The sequence below is a fragment of the Anarhichas minor genome, unplaced genomic scaffold, assembly GCF_050575085.1.
Source record: "Anarhichas minor isolate MPS153535 unplaced genomic scaffold, ASM5057508v1 ptg000004l, whole genome shotgun sequence".
NCBI lineage: Eukaryota > Metazoa > Chordata > Actinopteri > Perciformes > Anarhichadidae > Anarhichas > Anarhichas minor.
The window spans coordinates 10,991,011-11,006,472 of NW_027466450.1; the positions used below are offsets into that span (position 1 = coordinate 10,991,011).

The 15,462-nt window shown below is 41.3% G+C and overlaps 1 protein-coding gene across 1 annotated transcript in view; it reads left to right on the plus strand.

The window, feature by feature from the left end:
* The window catches only part of LOC142969242 (ephrin type-A receptor 6-like), a 130,612-nt gene extending 116,244 nt beyond the window's left edge, over positions 1-14,368 (plus strand). Inside the window, exons 10-17 of the mRNA XM_076109035.1 lie at positions 1,844-1,969; positions 2,445-2,630; positions 7,173-7,234; positions 7,740-7,949; positions 9,665-9,814; positions 12,992-13,185; positions 13,540-13,689; positions 14,254-14,368. Coding sequence (XP_075965150.1) covers positions 1,844-1,969; positions 2,445-2,630; positions 7,173-7,234; positions 7,740-7,949; positions 9,665-9,814; positions 12,992-13,185; positions 13,540-13,689; positions 14,254-14,368 — 1,193 coding nt within the window. The remainder of the gene's footprint in view (positions 1-1,843; positions 1,970-2,444; positions 2,631-7,172; positions 7,235-7,739; positions 7,950-9,664; positions 9,815-12,991; positions 13,186-13,539; positions 13,690-14,253) is intronic.
* The last annotated feature ends 1,094 nt before the right edge of the window (positions 14,369-15,462 follow it).

Sequence of the window (15,462 nt, forward strand, 5' to 3'; positions counted from 1 at the left end):
AGAGTTTTATTCTGTGTTGCGTCTTTGCAAATAAATAGAGAAGCAAGTGTAGCAGGCTAGCACGTGCTCTTCTCTTTGTATTCAACATGCAAATTGTAGCGCTGTATGGATCATTTCCCATGTGATTCTGTGCCTATACGCATATTTGAATTTTGCCTCCAACACAAACCTTGTACAGAATGCACAAATATTGACTTGCTATTGTCTCAGAACTACCAGGAAAAAGAGTAGGAAATGTGACATTTATATCATAGTCAACGGAGCAAAATTATTTAAACCACCATGCTCCTTCATCTGTCTGTTTCCTCTCCTTCCTCTCCAGCACTCAACATTTGATGTTCTACATGAGCATTTTTCATTTTCATTTCAATTTCTTCTTCTTTTTGAATAATCTGGTCACTTAGCTGCATCCCTGAGCTGTCTGCTTCTGCACTCCTGTACCCTTCTGTCTCTTTTGCCTCTCTTTTGTCTTTTGGTACCCAACTTTTCATTTCCGACATAAAAAAACAAAAATTGTAATGAGAGCTGTAAAGTGAAAAAAAAAAAAAGATGTTTGAAAGTGAGCATAGAGACAAAGATTGGGGCGAGACATGGGAAGATTGCTAGAGGAGAAACTGAGAGGAGAGAGAGAAACAAGAATAGGAAGGGCAACCAGGATGAAAAGTAGAGGAAGACAGGAGAGGACAAAGACAAATGAGGCCGTTCTAAGAGGACACTTAGATTGAGGCTAGAAAGGCAGAAAAAATATATACATCAGATTTGTTTTCTGAAGGTGGCTAACAAGCTGCCACATAGTGCTCTGATAGCCAAGATTAAAACACAAACCGTATACGTGAGTGTGCCTGTGTCTTGTCTCAGCCCTGGCTGTGGTAATGAGCAGAAACTTTGAGGGGAATACATGGTTGTTTGGGTTTTGCCGGTGCCAGTTCATACATCAGAGACAACTCATTGTGTTTTATTTTGGTTTTGTGACACTTTATCGATCTTGAAGGACAAACACACATTTTGTCGAGCCAGCCCCTCCCCTCCTCCCTTCCACTGAGGTCGGGGTCAGAAGGCAGAACAGCAGCGGCCTGTTAAAGAGTCACTGACTTGCTCAAGGACACTTCAACAGGGTGGACGCTTGCTTAAAGCAGGGGTTGAAACCTCGCCCCGGTTAAAAAACTGTCTCAGTGTGCTACCCTGCTGATTCTCAGCAAAGGACAGCTGTGTGTGTGTGTGTGTGTGTGTGTGTGTGTGTGTGTGCGTGTGTGTGTGTGTGTGTGTGCGTGTGTGTGTGTGTGTGCGTTGTTTTGGTAGAGATGTGCGTGTGGTATTTAAATATACAGTATGTAATGTCCTGTGATGCGCTGTTACTCACTTGCTGACTAGTTTTAGTCGATAGGATGCTACGGTGTTACAACTTATTCATTCCTGTGCAGTCAGCGTATTTCAGCTGGTAGTGTTTTTGTTATTTTGACATTAAATATATTAAAGATCAGCCTCACATTCATTTGTTTTCCTATTTGTGTGTTTATTCTCCACCGAAACCAAAATATGTCAATTTATTTTTTATTTTTTATTTATTTTTCAGAATCTTTCCCGTGTTCACTGTTGAGTGTATTTGTAGCCACAGCAGCAGCTGCTGTAGTAGAAATAGTAATAATGGCGGTAAAAGCAGTAGCAGTACTGTAGCTGTTATTGGCAGTAGCCAATTTTTTCATATATTCTTTCATTTGAATTCAAATCAATGTGAGTTTTAAAAAATGGTCATCTAAGTTTAGCCAATTTTACCTTGCAGCCTGGTCACGGTATTAAAAACACACACACTGTAACTCATTGTATCTTTCTCTCTGTCCCACAGTCCCTTTCCCGGGAATAAAGACCTATGTGGACCCTGATACATATGAAGACCCGACGCAGGCTGTCCACGAGTTCACCAAGGAGATCGACCCCTCCAGGATCCGTATCGAGAGGGTGATCGGAGCAGGTATACACGCACACACAGTTATACACTAGTGTCTTTACCGTTCGCCATGTGGATGGAAGAGGATCGTTTCATGTTGGTTAGAATAACAATAGATTTGAATATGCCAAAGGAGATGATCTATTTTCATTCCACACGTATAAATATTATGAACCCCTTCTACTACCATTGTACACACTGAAGAGGATGACTTTTTTTTCCATTTCCCAGTGTCTCGGTCTCATTTTCTCTCCGCAGACTGTAGGAATATTAAAGCTTAACCGGTTTAGAGAACAAAAGAAAATATAACAATAGATTCAAGGCTTTTCTTAGAAGGTGAAAGAGAGAATTTCATGAAGTTAAAGTAATCAGAGAAGAGGCAATAATGCTGGAGTTTAGATGGGAACTGCAACAGTGCCCTCAGGTGGCAGACCGTGCTGCCTCTGATATGTGATGGTGATAAGATGTGTGTGTGAGTGTGGTTGTTTGTGTGCTTCAGGTGAGTTTGGCGAGGTGTGCAGCGGCCGCCTGAGAACACCGGGGAAGAAGGAGATCGCCGTGGCAATAAAGACACTGAAGGGCGGATATGTAGAGCGTCAGAGGCGGGACTTCCTGCGCGAGGCGTCAATCATGGGCCAGTTTGACCACCCCAACATCATCAGGCTAGAGGGCGTGGTCACCAAAAGTAAGTAGGATTAACGGAGATGTCAATTAACTAAGTTCAGATACATTTGGCAGTCTCATATGGGTCAGACTCTATTTTAAAATGTTCATGTGTGTTGTAAAAGTAGATATGTTGAGTCGCAATGTGGTTCTAAACATGAGAAACAACCACTGTCACTCAACTCAAATAACTACGCTGGTGCCCATCCAAAGCAACGCTACTTCTGTGGATGTGTGGTGCATTTGTCCATGTAGATTTCCAGTACCTCACAGAGACAAAGCTAGGAACAATTTGTCATTTAAATATTTGCACTTTCCTTAAAAACAACTCCCTCCAGTTGTGTTGTCTGGGGGCGACCCAGATGCTGCACTCGCATTAAGCACTTCGCTTTAAAAGCAAAATAAATTGTAACAAGAGCATTTGAAATTGCCATCTCTTTATCCACCACAGTGTTAACCACAGTCTGATGGACAAATTCCTGGCTTTGGATGTCCGAATGGTAAATTGCAGTAAAACATTTTTTTAAGGTTGCATTTTTTTTGGTGTAGAATAACAAATCAAAACCTGATTTTCTTGGTATTTACAAGATAAGTGAGCTGTTGTGTTGTTTGTTCGCACAGTTTTGTTTCATGTTTACGCCTCGTGTGGAGCATGCATTATCTTCTACACATGCTCATAGCGCTTGTGCGTTTATATTGTGTGTGAGTGCATGCATGTTCACGTTAGGTCTAATGCCCCGATTGTTGTGCAGGAATAGGCTTTACCTACAAAAAGTGTGTGTTGTGTTGTTAACGAGCTCTTTTTTACGGGGCTCACCCTGCACAACATATGGTTGTTTTTACAGGGGTCGTATAAACTGAGACATTGCTGTGAATATAAATGTGCACCCCCCCCCCCCCCCCCCCTCCCCTCCCCCGAATGTAGATAGAGGACACATCTCAGCTTCACCCTGCTGACAAGGGTTCAGCTGATAAGGGTCTTGAAAGGCTGCTGATTACTGATGTTTTGCATGGATAGATTTAACTGTAGTTTTTATAGTTGATCATCACCGAAGCTGTTGAGTGAAAAAAAATCCTCCCACACAACACTGAGATGATTTCTCTGGTTAGAGATCTGATGATAAAAGAATAAAACCATTTTGAGTCACTGTGTTTGGGAAGGATTTTTCATCACAGCAGAGGTCAGAGGTCAACAGCACCGACAGGCTGCACAGAATAGACTTTCGAAGGTTTTTTATTTCTGAATAGCAGCATTTTCACAGCTGTAGATATCAAATCACAGTAAAATGTTGTATCTGGCCTTACTTCTCTTCATATTATTATGATTTCTTTTGCTTTTTAATAACAACACCACAAACCCTTGAACTCTTAATTTCTCTCTTATGTTTTCCCCTGAGAGGCTTTAAAGTAAAAGAAAGTCCACTCTCAGTTTTAATCATGTAGAACACTTCTTACAAGTAGTATCATTTTTAACTTGTAAACGATACTTTGACATGAAAATAAATAAAGTCTATACGTATGTAATATCACATGAAAAGTAAAAAGCATGAAATATATTCAGGAAAATGGTTGAATCTAACATAAGAAGAACTAACCAATTTAACGGATTGTAAGTCGTCTGCGTTTTTAAGAGAGGAATTTATCAGAGCAAACCATTTCCAATGGTGCATGCACACACACACACACACACACACACACACGCACAAGACAATACACCAAATCATGCAATCAAAAGCCATTTGTGCTTGGCAGTGGGGGTATCATATATAGAGACACATTATTCTTATCCCTTTTCTGTCTGCCTGCCTCTCTCTTTGTCTTTCACTCACTTTCTCCATCTTTCACTCCCTACATCTGTTGTTCTTCTTCAGAGACTAATTATGGAGTGTATTGTGCTGTGACTGACTGCTATACCTGCTCCGAAATAACAGGTGACACATTTGACTCTGGCAAACAGGTGCATTTGTTTTTGTTCAGGCGCTGCACTGCATATTGTTTCTGGGCCTTGCTAATTAGCTCAGAAAACGCCAAGCTTGATCAAATCATTTCCTTCCTGTCCCTCCTGGGTTGGTGTTGGGGGGAAAGTATCTGCAAATTTACGGGTGTGATGATACAAAAAAAAAAAAGCAACATCATGTGCCTATTTGGTCTGAAGTAAGTCTTCTCATCCATCCATCCATATACCCACCATGCCTTCTTTTCTCTGGTGACAGCAGTGTGGAGTTAGGATCAGCATTCCCTTGTTGATGTTGATGCTTGATTCAGCTTTGGTTGTTTTGAACGTAAAACAAATTCAAGCTGTTTAAAAGTGAATGTAACGCAGTCAATATTTCTGTTTTCCCAAAGTTGTAAGCCACAAAAACTTTTTCATCAGTTTTCTTCCTTACCTGCAAGAGATTAGAACTCGCAATATACACGTTCAATGATAACGATAACACAAACCATGATGTTTCTTCTACCCTGACCAAGTAGTTTTGTTGCCTTAATCTAACCAACCGTTCACAACCTTAATCACCTTGCATTTCACGTTCCTGAAACGTATTTTTGGTTCAGAAATGTCCACACTGAATGTATCTGTGGTTTGCAGAAACGTACGATGCCAACATTTCTTCTGGCGACTGGGATGTTTGCCAAACCACCACCACTCATCCTCAAAGCCTCCCTCTTTTTCAATTAAAACATACTGTATTATTGAAGCATAAATCTGACTTTGTGTGGTATGCTGTCTGCTTTCGAGTGCAGGCAGAATGGTCTCAGTGCTGCCAGCAGTCTCACCTGCTGTCTCCTCCAATGAGATGTTGAGTCCCCTAACCCTATCAGTCCCAGCGAATCAAAGTGAGGGTTGTACATGAACAGATTGGTCGATCTCGCTGTCAATTTATACATCAATAGCCCTGCGAGTAAATGAACTGTCATGCTGGCTTGTAACCCCACCTAATGTGTTATAATGCCGATCCATTCGACATGTGCGCATCAAAGTTTGGGTGCGTCCCATTCTTCCGAATTGTTCGGGAAAAAGTTGCACCTAAAAAATTATAACTTTCAGAATTTTGCTTAAATGCATTTTGTAACATCATAACATCTTGAATGCAACTATTCACATCAAATCAATCTTAATGTCCAAACGGTCCTGGTTATTCCGGAAGAGAAAATGTGGAATGCATCTATATTTGAAGCTATAGTATGAGATTTTGAGGAGCTGATGGATGGAAGTAGCACAATAACATTTGTGTCCACTGTCTAACACCGCCAACTGTGGTTGTTATTGTCTGTCACAGCAATTATCAGACATGGATTTGAGGGGGTGAAGTGGTGGTGACAGATGTCATTTAGACCAGTTGTCACATGTCACAAGCTGTGAAATATCCTTTGTCTGAAATTCGGATCTTTAAAGTGAAACTACAGTGACACTGCTATATGCTCTTTATGAAACAGGAAATGCTCTGTATCCTACAAAGCCATTCACATGTATTAAAGTAATCCTTTCACAAATCTTTGCATTGACACTATAGATGTGAGTGATACCTTCCACCGTGTGATTTTTCACATTCCTACGTGAGGAAAAAAAGCTGAGTTGAATCTGGAGAGTGGTATCAAGGTGTTACTTCACTACAGTAACACTTTTATTTCTCTTTAGAGCAGCTCAGAATGGTTTACAGCTCACCAGCGGCACACAGGCCTGGACAACTGCCTCCCAGCTGTAAACCAGTCAATCTGTAACACCGTAGGGATACTCTGTGGGGAAACAATAACATTCGGAAAGAAAAGGCTGTGCTTGCACCTGTTTCTAAACTAGTGTTTCATGTCATGCATGAACTGAATCCTGAACAGATCCCGTTCAAAGGGTTGGAAGAGTTTTATGAATTGAGCGTCTTGACTCAATGCATCAATCGACTGCTGATGGCCTGTGTGTTTCCCCAACCCTCTCTTTGTCTCAGACTGGCAGTTACACACACACACACACACACAGTTTGTCAGACAGTGTTTACCAGAGCCCAATGTGTCACCTACGAACGTTATCTTGTGCTTCATCGGGGGATCATTTGGGACCAGCGTCTCTTGACTAATAGTTTGACGACCTTCGTTCAATAACGTATGTCTCCATGTTGTCATGTGATATCTGTATGCACATGTTTAGATGCGTACATAATAGATGATAATAGATGCAAATTTGAAAATTGTGTGTGTATGGTGGCACCCCCACCACACACACACAATGACGGGGGGGGCGTCAACAACGTGTCACTTTGTTGATAATCACATCAGATTTATTCAGCATCATGAACAGCTGATATAATGGATATGATTACAGTTCATTTGCATTTTTAATGGTGAAATAAAATAGATTTTTAATTAATCTTGATATTAACTTTTAAAAACCTGTAAGAAAATCTAATCACAGACCAAATGGAAGTGGCGAAGGTGTCATTACATTATTCTGCTCTGTTTCTTCTGTCTTGTCTTTCGCCCTCCGCTATACACTCTCCTTAGTAGAATAAATCCATAATAGCAAATATAAAATCGTTGTAGAAATAAGCAGTTTGTTGTGTTTGTGTGTCTGCAGGCAGGCCTGTGATGATTGTGGTGGAGTACATGGAAAACGGATCGCTGGACTCGTTTCTGAGGGTGAGTGTTGCGACTCGTGTTTATGTCTGCTTTCAGCCTCAGGAGGAGTTTTCTGTGGGAAAACTACACAGGACAAAAAAAAGCTGATATAAGTATAGCTTGAAAAAAAGATGAAGCCGTTACATATCTTCTAAAGGCCTTTGTCTCAGTCTGTTAAAGCAAAACTACCTTGTGTGTCTTTGTTGCTGGCGGGATAGCAAGATTACCCTTCTTAGGTTAAGGATATTGCTCACAGCTGTGGACCGAGCAAGAAAAACAGGCAGTTTCATTCTGTCTCTCAAGAAGCTGGAATGGGAACATATTGTCCTGCCAATAAAGTGCCAGCATAATTCTGATCTCCTTTACAAAATCATTGAAGTATTTCAACATAGAATATTATGTTGCTCCATACACCATTAGGTTTTTGTCAGCGTCATACACTCCTTTTCTTTCTCATTGTCTGTGCTGTCTCAATTCTTTTTAAATGGCTACTCATTGTTCTCCGTATTCTGCTCTCTCCTGTCAGCAACATGACGGTCACTTCACTGTCATCCAGCTGGTTGGCATGCTGCGTGGCATCGCCTCGGGCATGAAGTATCTGTCAGACATGGGCTACGTTCACCGAGACCTGGCAGCTCGAAACATCCTCGTCAACAGCAACCTGGTGTGTAAAGTGTCCGACTTCGGCCTGTCCCGAGTCCTGGAGGACGACCCGGAGGCTGCTTACACCACAACGGTACACGCCTGACACAACCCTCTAAAACCAAGCAGCTGATACTAATTTATTACAGGTTTTAACAAAGCTGAGGTAATCCTGTTCCAAGGAATATACCCTATAGTACAGGCTCCAAACTGGGATTAGATGAAAGGCAGGCATGTTGCTGAACCCAAATACAATATTTGGGAAAATGTGTTTAGTATTTGCATTCAAAAGCCTACGATGAAAATATAGCTGTGGTCTACCAAAGATAACTGTTGTCCTCCTTTTCTCAGCAGCAGGTTTTGCATGTTTTAGCTCTGCAAATATAGTGACACAGATAGAAGTACAAATAGCCACAGCACGACAACATCTCAGCTCATACTCGCTATTCTGTTGGAAATTCAGTCAATTGAAAAAGCAACCCTGTCTCCTTCAAAATTACATTTCCATACAACTAAACTCTCAATTACATTTTGAGGGAAAGGTGTTTTTTCCTGGATTACGGTCACAGTTTTAAGCAGTTTGAAACTGTTTGAAACAAGTGGTTAACGTTGGAAATTGAAACAAAAAATAACAAAACTTTTTTGTTAAGTTTAGATAATTAAACAGCTTTGTTAATTTTAGTCAAATAAAGCATCATGGTTTGGCTTAAAATTACTTCGAAATTGAAACACAACACAACAGAAAAGTGCTCTGTTATGTTCAGGCAACATAACTCCTTGGTTTGAGGACACGGACTGCAGTCTCCTGGCTGAAAGCTCCGACCTCCCACTGAGGACTTTACCACAACAGTAATAACAAGGATTCAAGGTTTTCCCAGTTCAGTCATATTCACTGACAGGTGGCTGACTTCTCCTGCTCTGCACCTGTTTTTTTGAGGGAACCTCATTAAAAGAAGAGTTGCAAATCTTGAACTATGAAAGTCACAGGAGTGGAGACCGAACAAACAGCAAATTTAATAACAGAGATATACTGAGAGTTTACTAGACAGACACTCCCTACCAGCTGTCCTGTGGCTGAATCTCCCTGTATCACCGCATAACAAAAATCAGTTACCTGCTGTTGTTGTATCTTATCACTGTTATTCTCTAACGTATGTTCCTTCTTTCCTCCAAATATGAGTCTTTCCTAATTAAAGATTGAGTTTACAGACTGATGCCACTGTATCTATGTCAGCTTGAGACATCAGCAAACTGACAGTCTGATGCTCTGCACTCTTACCTTTCTGCCTTCTCCCCTGAGGCCAGTGAAAGATGGAGTTGCCTTAGATAGCGAAAAGCTAAACTTCAAAAACTGAAATGACGCTGCTCTGTAAATCTGTCTGAGCCCTGAGTGACCTCCATTTCCTGGTTTGTATTGAGGTTATTGTGGGAGGGAAATGCTGTGTTTACGGTTCCAAGTTTAGCTTTCTGCTCCACAGCACTGTGGTTGAAAGCGGAGGGTGAGGTGAGGTGAGAAGAGAGGAGGGAATGTGGAGAAAGGAGAGGAGACAGGTGAGGTGAGGTGAGATGAGGTGGATTCTGGCATTTATAAACACAGAGATATTGATGAAGTTTCAGGATTGAGAATAGGAGAGCACTTGGACAGCAGAATTTATGAAATATTCTAAGTGTGTTTTAAAATGGCTCTGCACGCTTTAACAGCTAATTTCTTCAGTCACAACTCTGCTGGAAAGTGATGTTTGCAGGGTTGAGGCTAGTGAGACGTACTTTCAATGATTTGAATGATTTACTGTATTTGTGCGTGAACAGGGCGGTAAGATCCCCATCCGATGGACTGCTCCCGAGGCCATCTCATACAGGAAGTTCTCCTCGGCCAGCGACGCCTGGAGTTACGGCATCGTCATGTGGGAAGTGATGTCATATGGGGAGCGGCCGTACTGGGAAATGTCCAACCAGGATGTGAGTATTGCAGTCATAACAACGGTCGTTTACGTGTATTTGTGTCACATGGGAATCTGGAAAATGTTAATGTAGTGTTACAAATAGAACGATAAAGTACCAATTGCATGAATACCTCATTATCTCCTCCTCACTCTCCTTCCTCAATAAAAAAATCTCTCAAGTCTCATTGACTTAATCCAAAAAAAGGTTCTGCCACCAAGTGAGTAAGTCTTAAATACAGTGTACTTTATATTCAACACACTTTGAGTCACCCTGGCACAAAGAAGTTTTTCAGTGTGAAGTGTTAGAGCAACTGCAGTGGAAGAGAAGAGGACAATAGGCATCAGTGTGGTGACTGATATCTTGTTTATTTACTTTCTATGTCTATTTTTTTTTTGATCACTTAAACTAGCTTTATTGGTATGAAACACAATAGTGTTTGTCGCCAAAGTGTACCAAGAGAATGAATAACAACTACTAAAGCCTACTGTATATGAAATATGTTAAACAAACGTCAGTCAGTTCATTTAAATGTGTAAGCAACAATAATAGTTATCCTGTTTATCCTGGTGGTGACAGGATGCTACAATCAGGGCCGTAAACAGGTCTGTAATGCTGAGGTCATTATGAGCCATGTTTACCTGCCCAGGGACTGAAGTTAGCTCAAAGCCTAAATAATGGTTTGAGGTTCATATTTTGGGTACAAGGTCCCTGATGAACAAATTTGATGAAGATCTCAATTTCAAAGATCCCAAATTATTTTACCGCTGGCTTTTATTTTTTTTACCTATATAGAAGCAGTCATTTTTTAGGTAATTTCAGAAATCAGCCCCTATAAGTGTGTAATATGTGTGTATTTGAACGATGTTAACTTCTAGAAATCTTACTAAATACCTCAAAGTGAAGTGACCTTGGCGCCGTCAATGGTCGTTAGTTACTGTCTTGGCTACAATTGAGCCAATTGACATAGCTGCTAACTCACAGAGTGTATTTTGAACATGCTGGTGTTTTACCTAAACAGTGAACTATTCCTTTAAGTGAATTTCTCTGAGGCATCTCAGTGATCATTCCTGCAGATGAAAGAGACTTGTTCATGTTGTTTCCACAAATATTCTCCTCACAAGCCTGGCTCTCTAACCTCTCGCACTGCAGCGTACCTCAATATTGACTCCTCAATTCAAGCCCTGCTCCTCTGAGTAAATTTTTAGCTTATTTTCCATTATATCTGTTAAAATTGCTGCTCTTTAACCTGCTCCCTGACTGTTTTCTAACATGAAAAGCCTCTGAGAGAGAGAGGAGGGGAGGAACAGATATGCTGGTGAGATTCACCAAAAGGATGAAAAAGATGAGTGAGAGGGAGAGGAAAACAGCATTGAAGGTCAGAGGTTCAGAGGACTTCAGGCCGATCGAGGGGGAGTTTAAAGCTGTGGATTCAGTGTGGCTGAGCAACCCGCTGATCCCTGGGCTGTGGTCAGGGATTGGAGGGGCCACGGCGGAAGCAGATCCATCCCTCTCTCCGCTGAGTGTGAAAGCTCCACCGTAATCCCTTCAACCCCATACACACAGACTCGTACACATCTATGCACACACACACACACATTCACAAAGGTCCCAGGGTTTGGGGAGGATTTTTGCTGTTTGGGAATTGCTTAGAAGTGCTTTCCAAAGCAAAAGGCCAGCCAAGCCGCAAAAACCAGCCAAACACTATCTCTTCCTGGTCAGCCACTTACCACTGCTCCCTACAAGGATACATGGATCTCTACTTTCTCGTAGACTCACAGATATGACATGGAGATCTATGGAGGCAGCAGTAACACACGCTATCAGATCAGATAAAGACGGGATTTACTCTTGTTGGAAGAGATTGTAAGTAAAGATTGGGTGTGGGCACAAGGATAAAAGTCCAAGTTCAAACTTATTTGTTTGGAAATCAAACATCCAAGGAGGAGGAGATTATGGGGAATAATAGAAGCTTACACAAAACATTAAATACGGAGATGCTTGCTGTTCTGCCTCTTTGCTGCAGGCTTACAAATGGACAGGCAGAGCTATTGTTAATGTATCTAAAAGTGGCTTTAATTAATATTTTTCTTTTACAAAAACAATGTATTAAATGACTGTACTGTAATGTGAAAGGCGTCGCTGAACAAACTGAGACTTAGGTTGGCTGTCTCTTGTGAAAAAGCTCTGAAAAGGCGCTGCTCAGCACCAAACAGCAGACGGACAGAGTTAGTGACTAGATGGTGATCATAGTGGAGCATTCAGCAGCAAACAAGCCAAATACATCCCTCAGGAGTTGGTGGAGATCAAAGCAGAGCTAAAACAAAATGAATATTAGACCCACATTCATCAGTTGGCCACAAATATGACTTCAAATGAAATGCTAAAGTTACTCCGTAACTGCTGGATGTGTAAATAAGCAATTGTTTGTTAACACTAACGCCGTATCAACTCATAAGGTGATGATATGTCGATATTGTTTGTTTCTGCTGCCCTCAAGTGGCCAAAAAAAAGCTATTGCAGGCTTTAGTCTTCCCAAAATGTCCTTGTCGATGCTAGCATCATGGCTCAAAGGTTAGCAAATGTCAGTTGGTCCACCTCTTTGGTCGAGACTAAACTCAACAACTATCAGATAGATTGCCATAAAAAAAAATGATCCCCCAGAGGATGAATCCTACTGGCTTTGTTGATTCATATCTTAGCATTATCATTCATATCGCATTTGTACAGCCTCACACAGCCTGGCTGTAGACTCTTTGTTACACTACACTGTTAAATCTGCACAAAATGAAAGGGGAAGAAATGGCCCACACAAATAGAATCTCCTCAGTAGATGAATGTGAAATAAAGGCATACATTAGACATTTTAATTTTGTGAAACACTATGTTCAAGTTAAAGAAGAATGTTCTGATAATTTCAGTAGGTTGACTTCGTGGCAATAAAGCTTTGTAAATGAAACCCCATATCCTTAGACAAATCTGTACAGTGCAGAACAATGCTACATATAGGTCAGTAGGTTTATTGTCTTTGTCTGGTCTGCTACAGTCTGCGAGATCAAATAAAAATCACAATTTCAATTTCAACTCTGAAACTTTCCACCGAATCGATCCATTTTCAAGTTAATTCAATTCTAATACGGCAGCCTTCTTCCACATTTCGACTTCGTCCTTCATCACATTCGACTGTCTCTCCAGGTGATTCTCTCGATTGAAGAGGGCTACCGGCTGCCTGCACCAATGGGCTGCCCTGTGGCCCTGCACCAGCTGATGCTGCACTGCTGGCAGAAGGAGAGGAGTCATCGGCCCAAATTCACCGATGTCGTTTCCTTCTTGGATAAACTGATCCGTAACCCCAGCAGCCTGCTGCCGCTGGTAGAGGATATTCAGAGGTACAGTATTGAAGACTTCCTTCGAAGTGCTTAAAGTGTAACTGCACTGTAAGTTCATTTGAGCAGAGGTGACAGGGGACCACATTTTTCAAGCATCTGAATTTGAGTTATTTGAGTTGCAATAAAGAGTGAGCTATGATAGGACATCTCTTCTAAATCCAGAGGCAAAGATAGGGTGACATTGCTGGTAGAAGTCCATAAAAGTTCATAACATGCTCTTACTCCTACGCCTTAAAGTAAAACCAAGTGTGTGTCATTCTGAGAACTGTCAACCAGTAAGGTCAGTTGTCCACCTCTGAGATGCTTTAGAAATACTGGCAGGATCTGACATTATCCTTCTTTTTTTTTTATCAGTCTTCCAGAATCTCCAGGGGACGATATGGACTACCCAATGTTCATCTCCATCGGCGACTGGCTGGACGCCATTAAGATGAGTCAGTACAAGAGCAATTTCATGGCAGCTGGCTACAACACATTGGATTCTGTTGCGAGGATGAGTATTGAGTGAGTAGCAGAGCTTAAATATAACTATTATTAAGTTGCCTGAAACCAAATAGGACTATCTTTTTAGTAGAAGTGGGGATTCAAAGGGACTAATTTTAGTCATGAAGTTCAGTTTAATTTTTTACGAGGAGTACAATTCAAACTGTGAATGTATTTTGTGGTTCTATGAGGGAGCTTTTAAAAATAACCCTGATGATGTCATAGTGATGTCATCGGGGTTATCTGAAATTCATGTTGAGACTTAAACCTTTAACAGAATGCTGGTGGTTCAAACTGGGTGTGTGAAGATTGAAAGATGTGTTTTGTTTCACATTGACCGAAACGTTGTGTCTCACATAAACTCAGTGTGCACGGTGAAATTATTTTGTTAATCCTCACTCAGTCCATATATGACTGAGGACAATAAATGAAGCTCATAGCACACTTGTCGGTGTAAACACTGCCTGCCCGACTCAGTGGACCGCCCTGAAAAAAACTGCAGTGAATGAAGTCAACGAAAAGTCCTCACGAGTGAGACTCAAAGCGTCCCGTGTGTGTGTTTTTGTGTTTTCCCTCTCGGCCTAGAGATGTGAGGCGTATAGGGGTGGAGCTGATCGGCCACCAGAGGCGGATCTCCAGCAGCGTTCAGACCCTCCGCCTTCAGCTACTGCACGAACAGGAGAAGGGTTTCCATGTATGAGGACAGCCTGTAACACAACCTGGGATGGACAGACAGATGGACCAGAGGGAAGTGAAGTCTAGACCTTTGGACAGACAGTCTACAGCCTGTGCCTGAGTCTAAACCCCTCATAAAGGAGGTCACCGGACAGACTACCACAGCCGACTGCCCCCTGGTCTCCCTCACATCCAGTAGTAACAGACGTTTTCCTACTATACACCCATTACCCAGTATACCTGGCTCTGCCAGACTATTGCAGCCTGATAGACTTTAAAGACTGGCCCAGGCCCTCTCTTAGGGGAATGTAATGCCTTGTTGCAGCAGCAGTCATTTTTGTGTGGAGCAACAATATCTAGATGTAGATTTGCAAACATAATCTACTGAATCTTTTGACTCTTTTTTTTCTTGTTGGTATTCTTTCCTTGCTCCGAGTTATGTGCTCATTTAGCTGCTATTGGGTGTGCAATCGAAACGTATTTGGAAAAAGTATCCTCGATATCTTTTATTTTGGAGTTTGATAATTTATATCATGATGGTATGATTTGCATTGCTTTAGTTTAACCTCTCTGCAGAGAATCTGGTATGCTAATACTTGAAGAAAGAAGTGAGAAGCAAGCGACGGAGATTTCTTGAATGTTTAAAAAGTGTATAGACAATTAATCAATAATTATTATCATAACCTAATATCTATATATGTGCAGTCCTGTATGTGAAAGCCCTAGTAAATCTGGATCTTATTAAAGATGTTTTATTTATGTAAGATTTTTATCCAAATCAGCAATACAGTATTATGCAGTCACCTCAGTATCTCAGAGAGAAATGAAGAATTGTGCAATGAGAGAACTCTTGTTGACATGTAAACATGAGTCCAACACCACACCATCCACCTGTTTTTATTGTCACATGCTAAACTTGCGGAACTGGATCCGTTGCCTTCAGATGAACAACCATACAAGTCCATCCCGACGATTTCTAGCAACCAGCGTGCTCACAGTTGTGTGAAAAGCCTGATTAATTTTGGATTGTGACTGTTATACATTGCCTGAAAGTACACAATCTCCACCGTCTCAACATATGAATGTTCACAGAGCTTAGATAGGAGATGTTTGAAATCG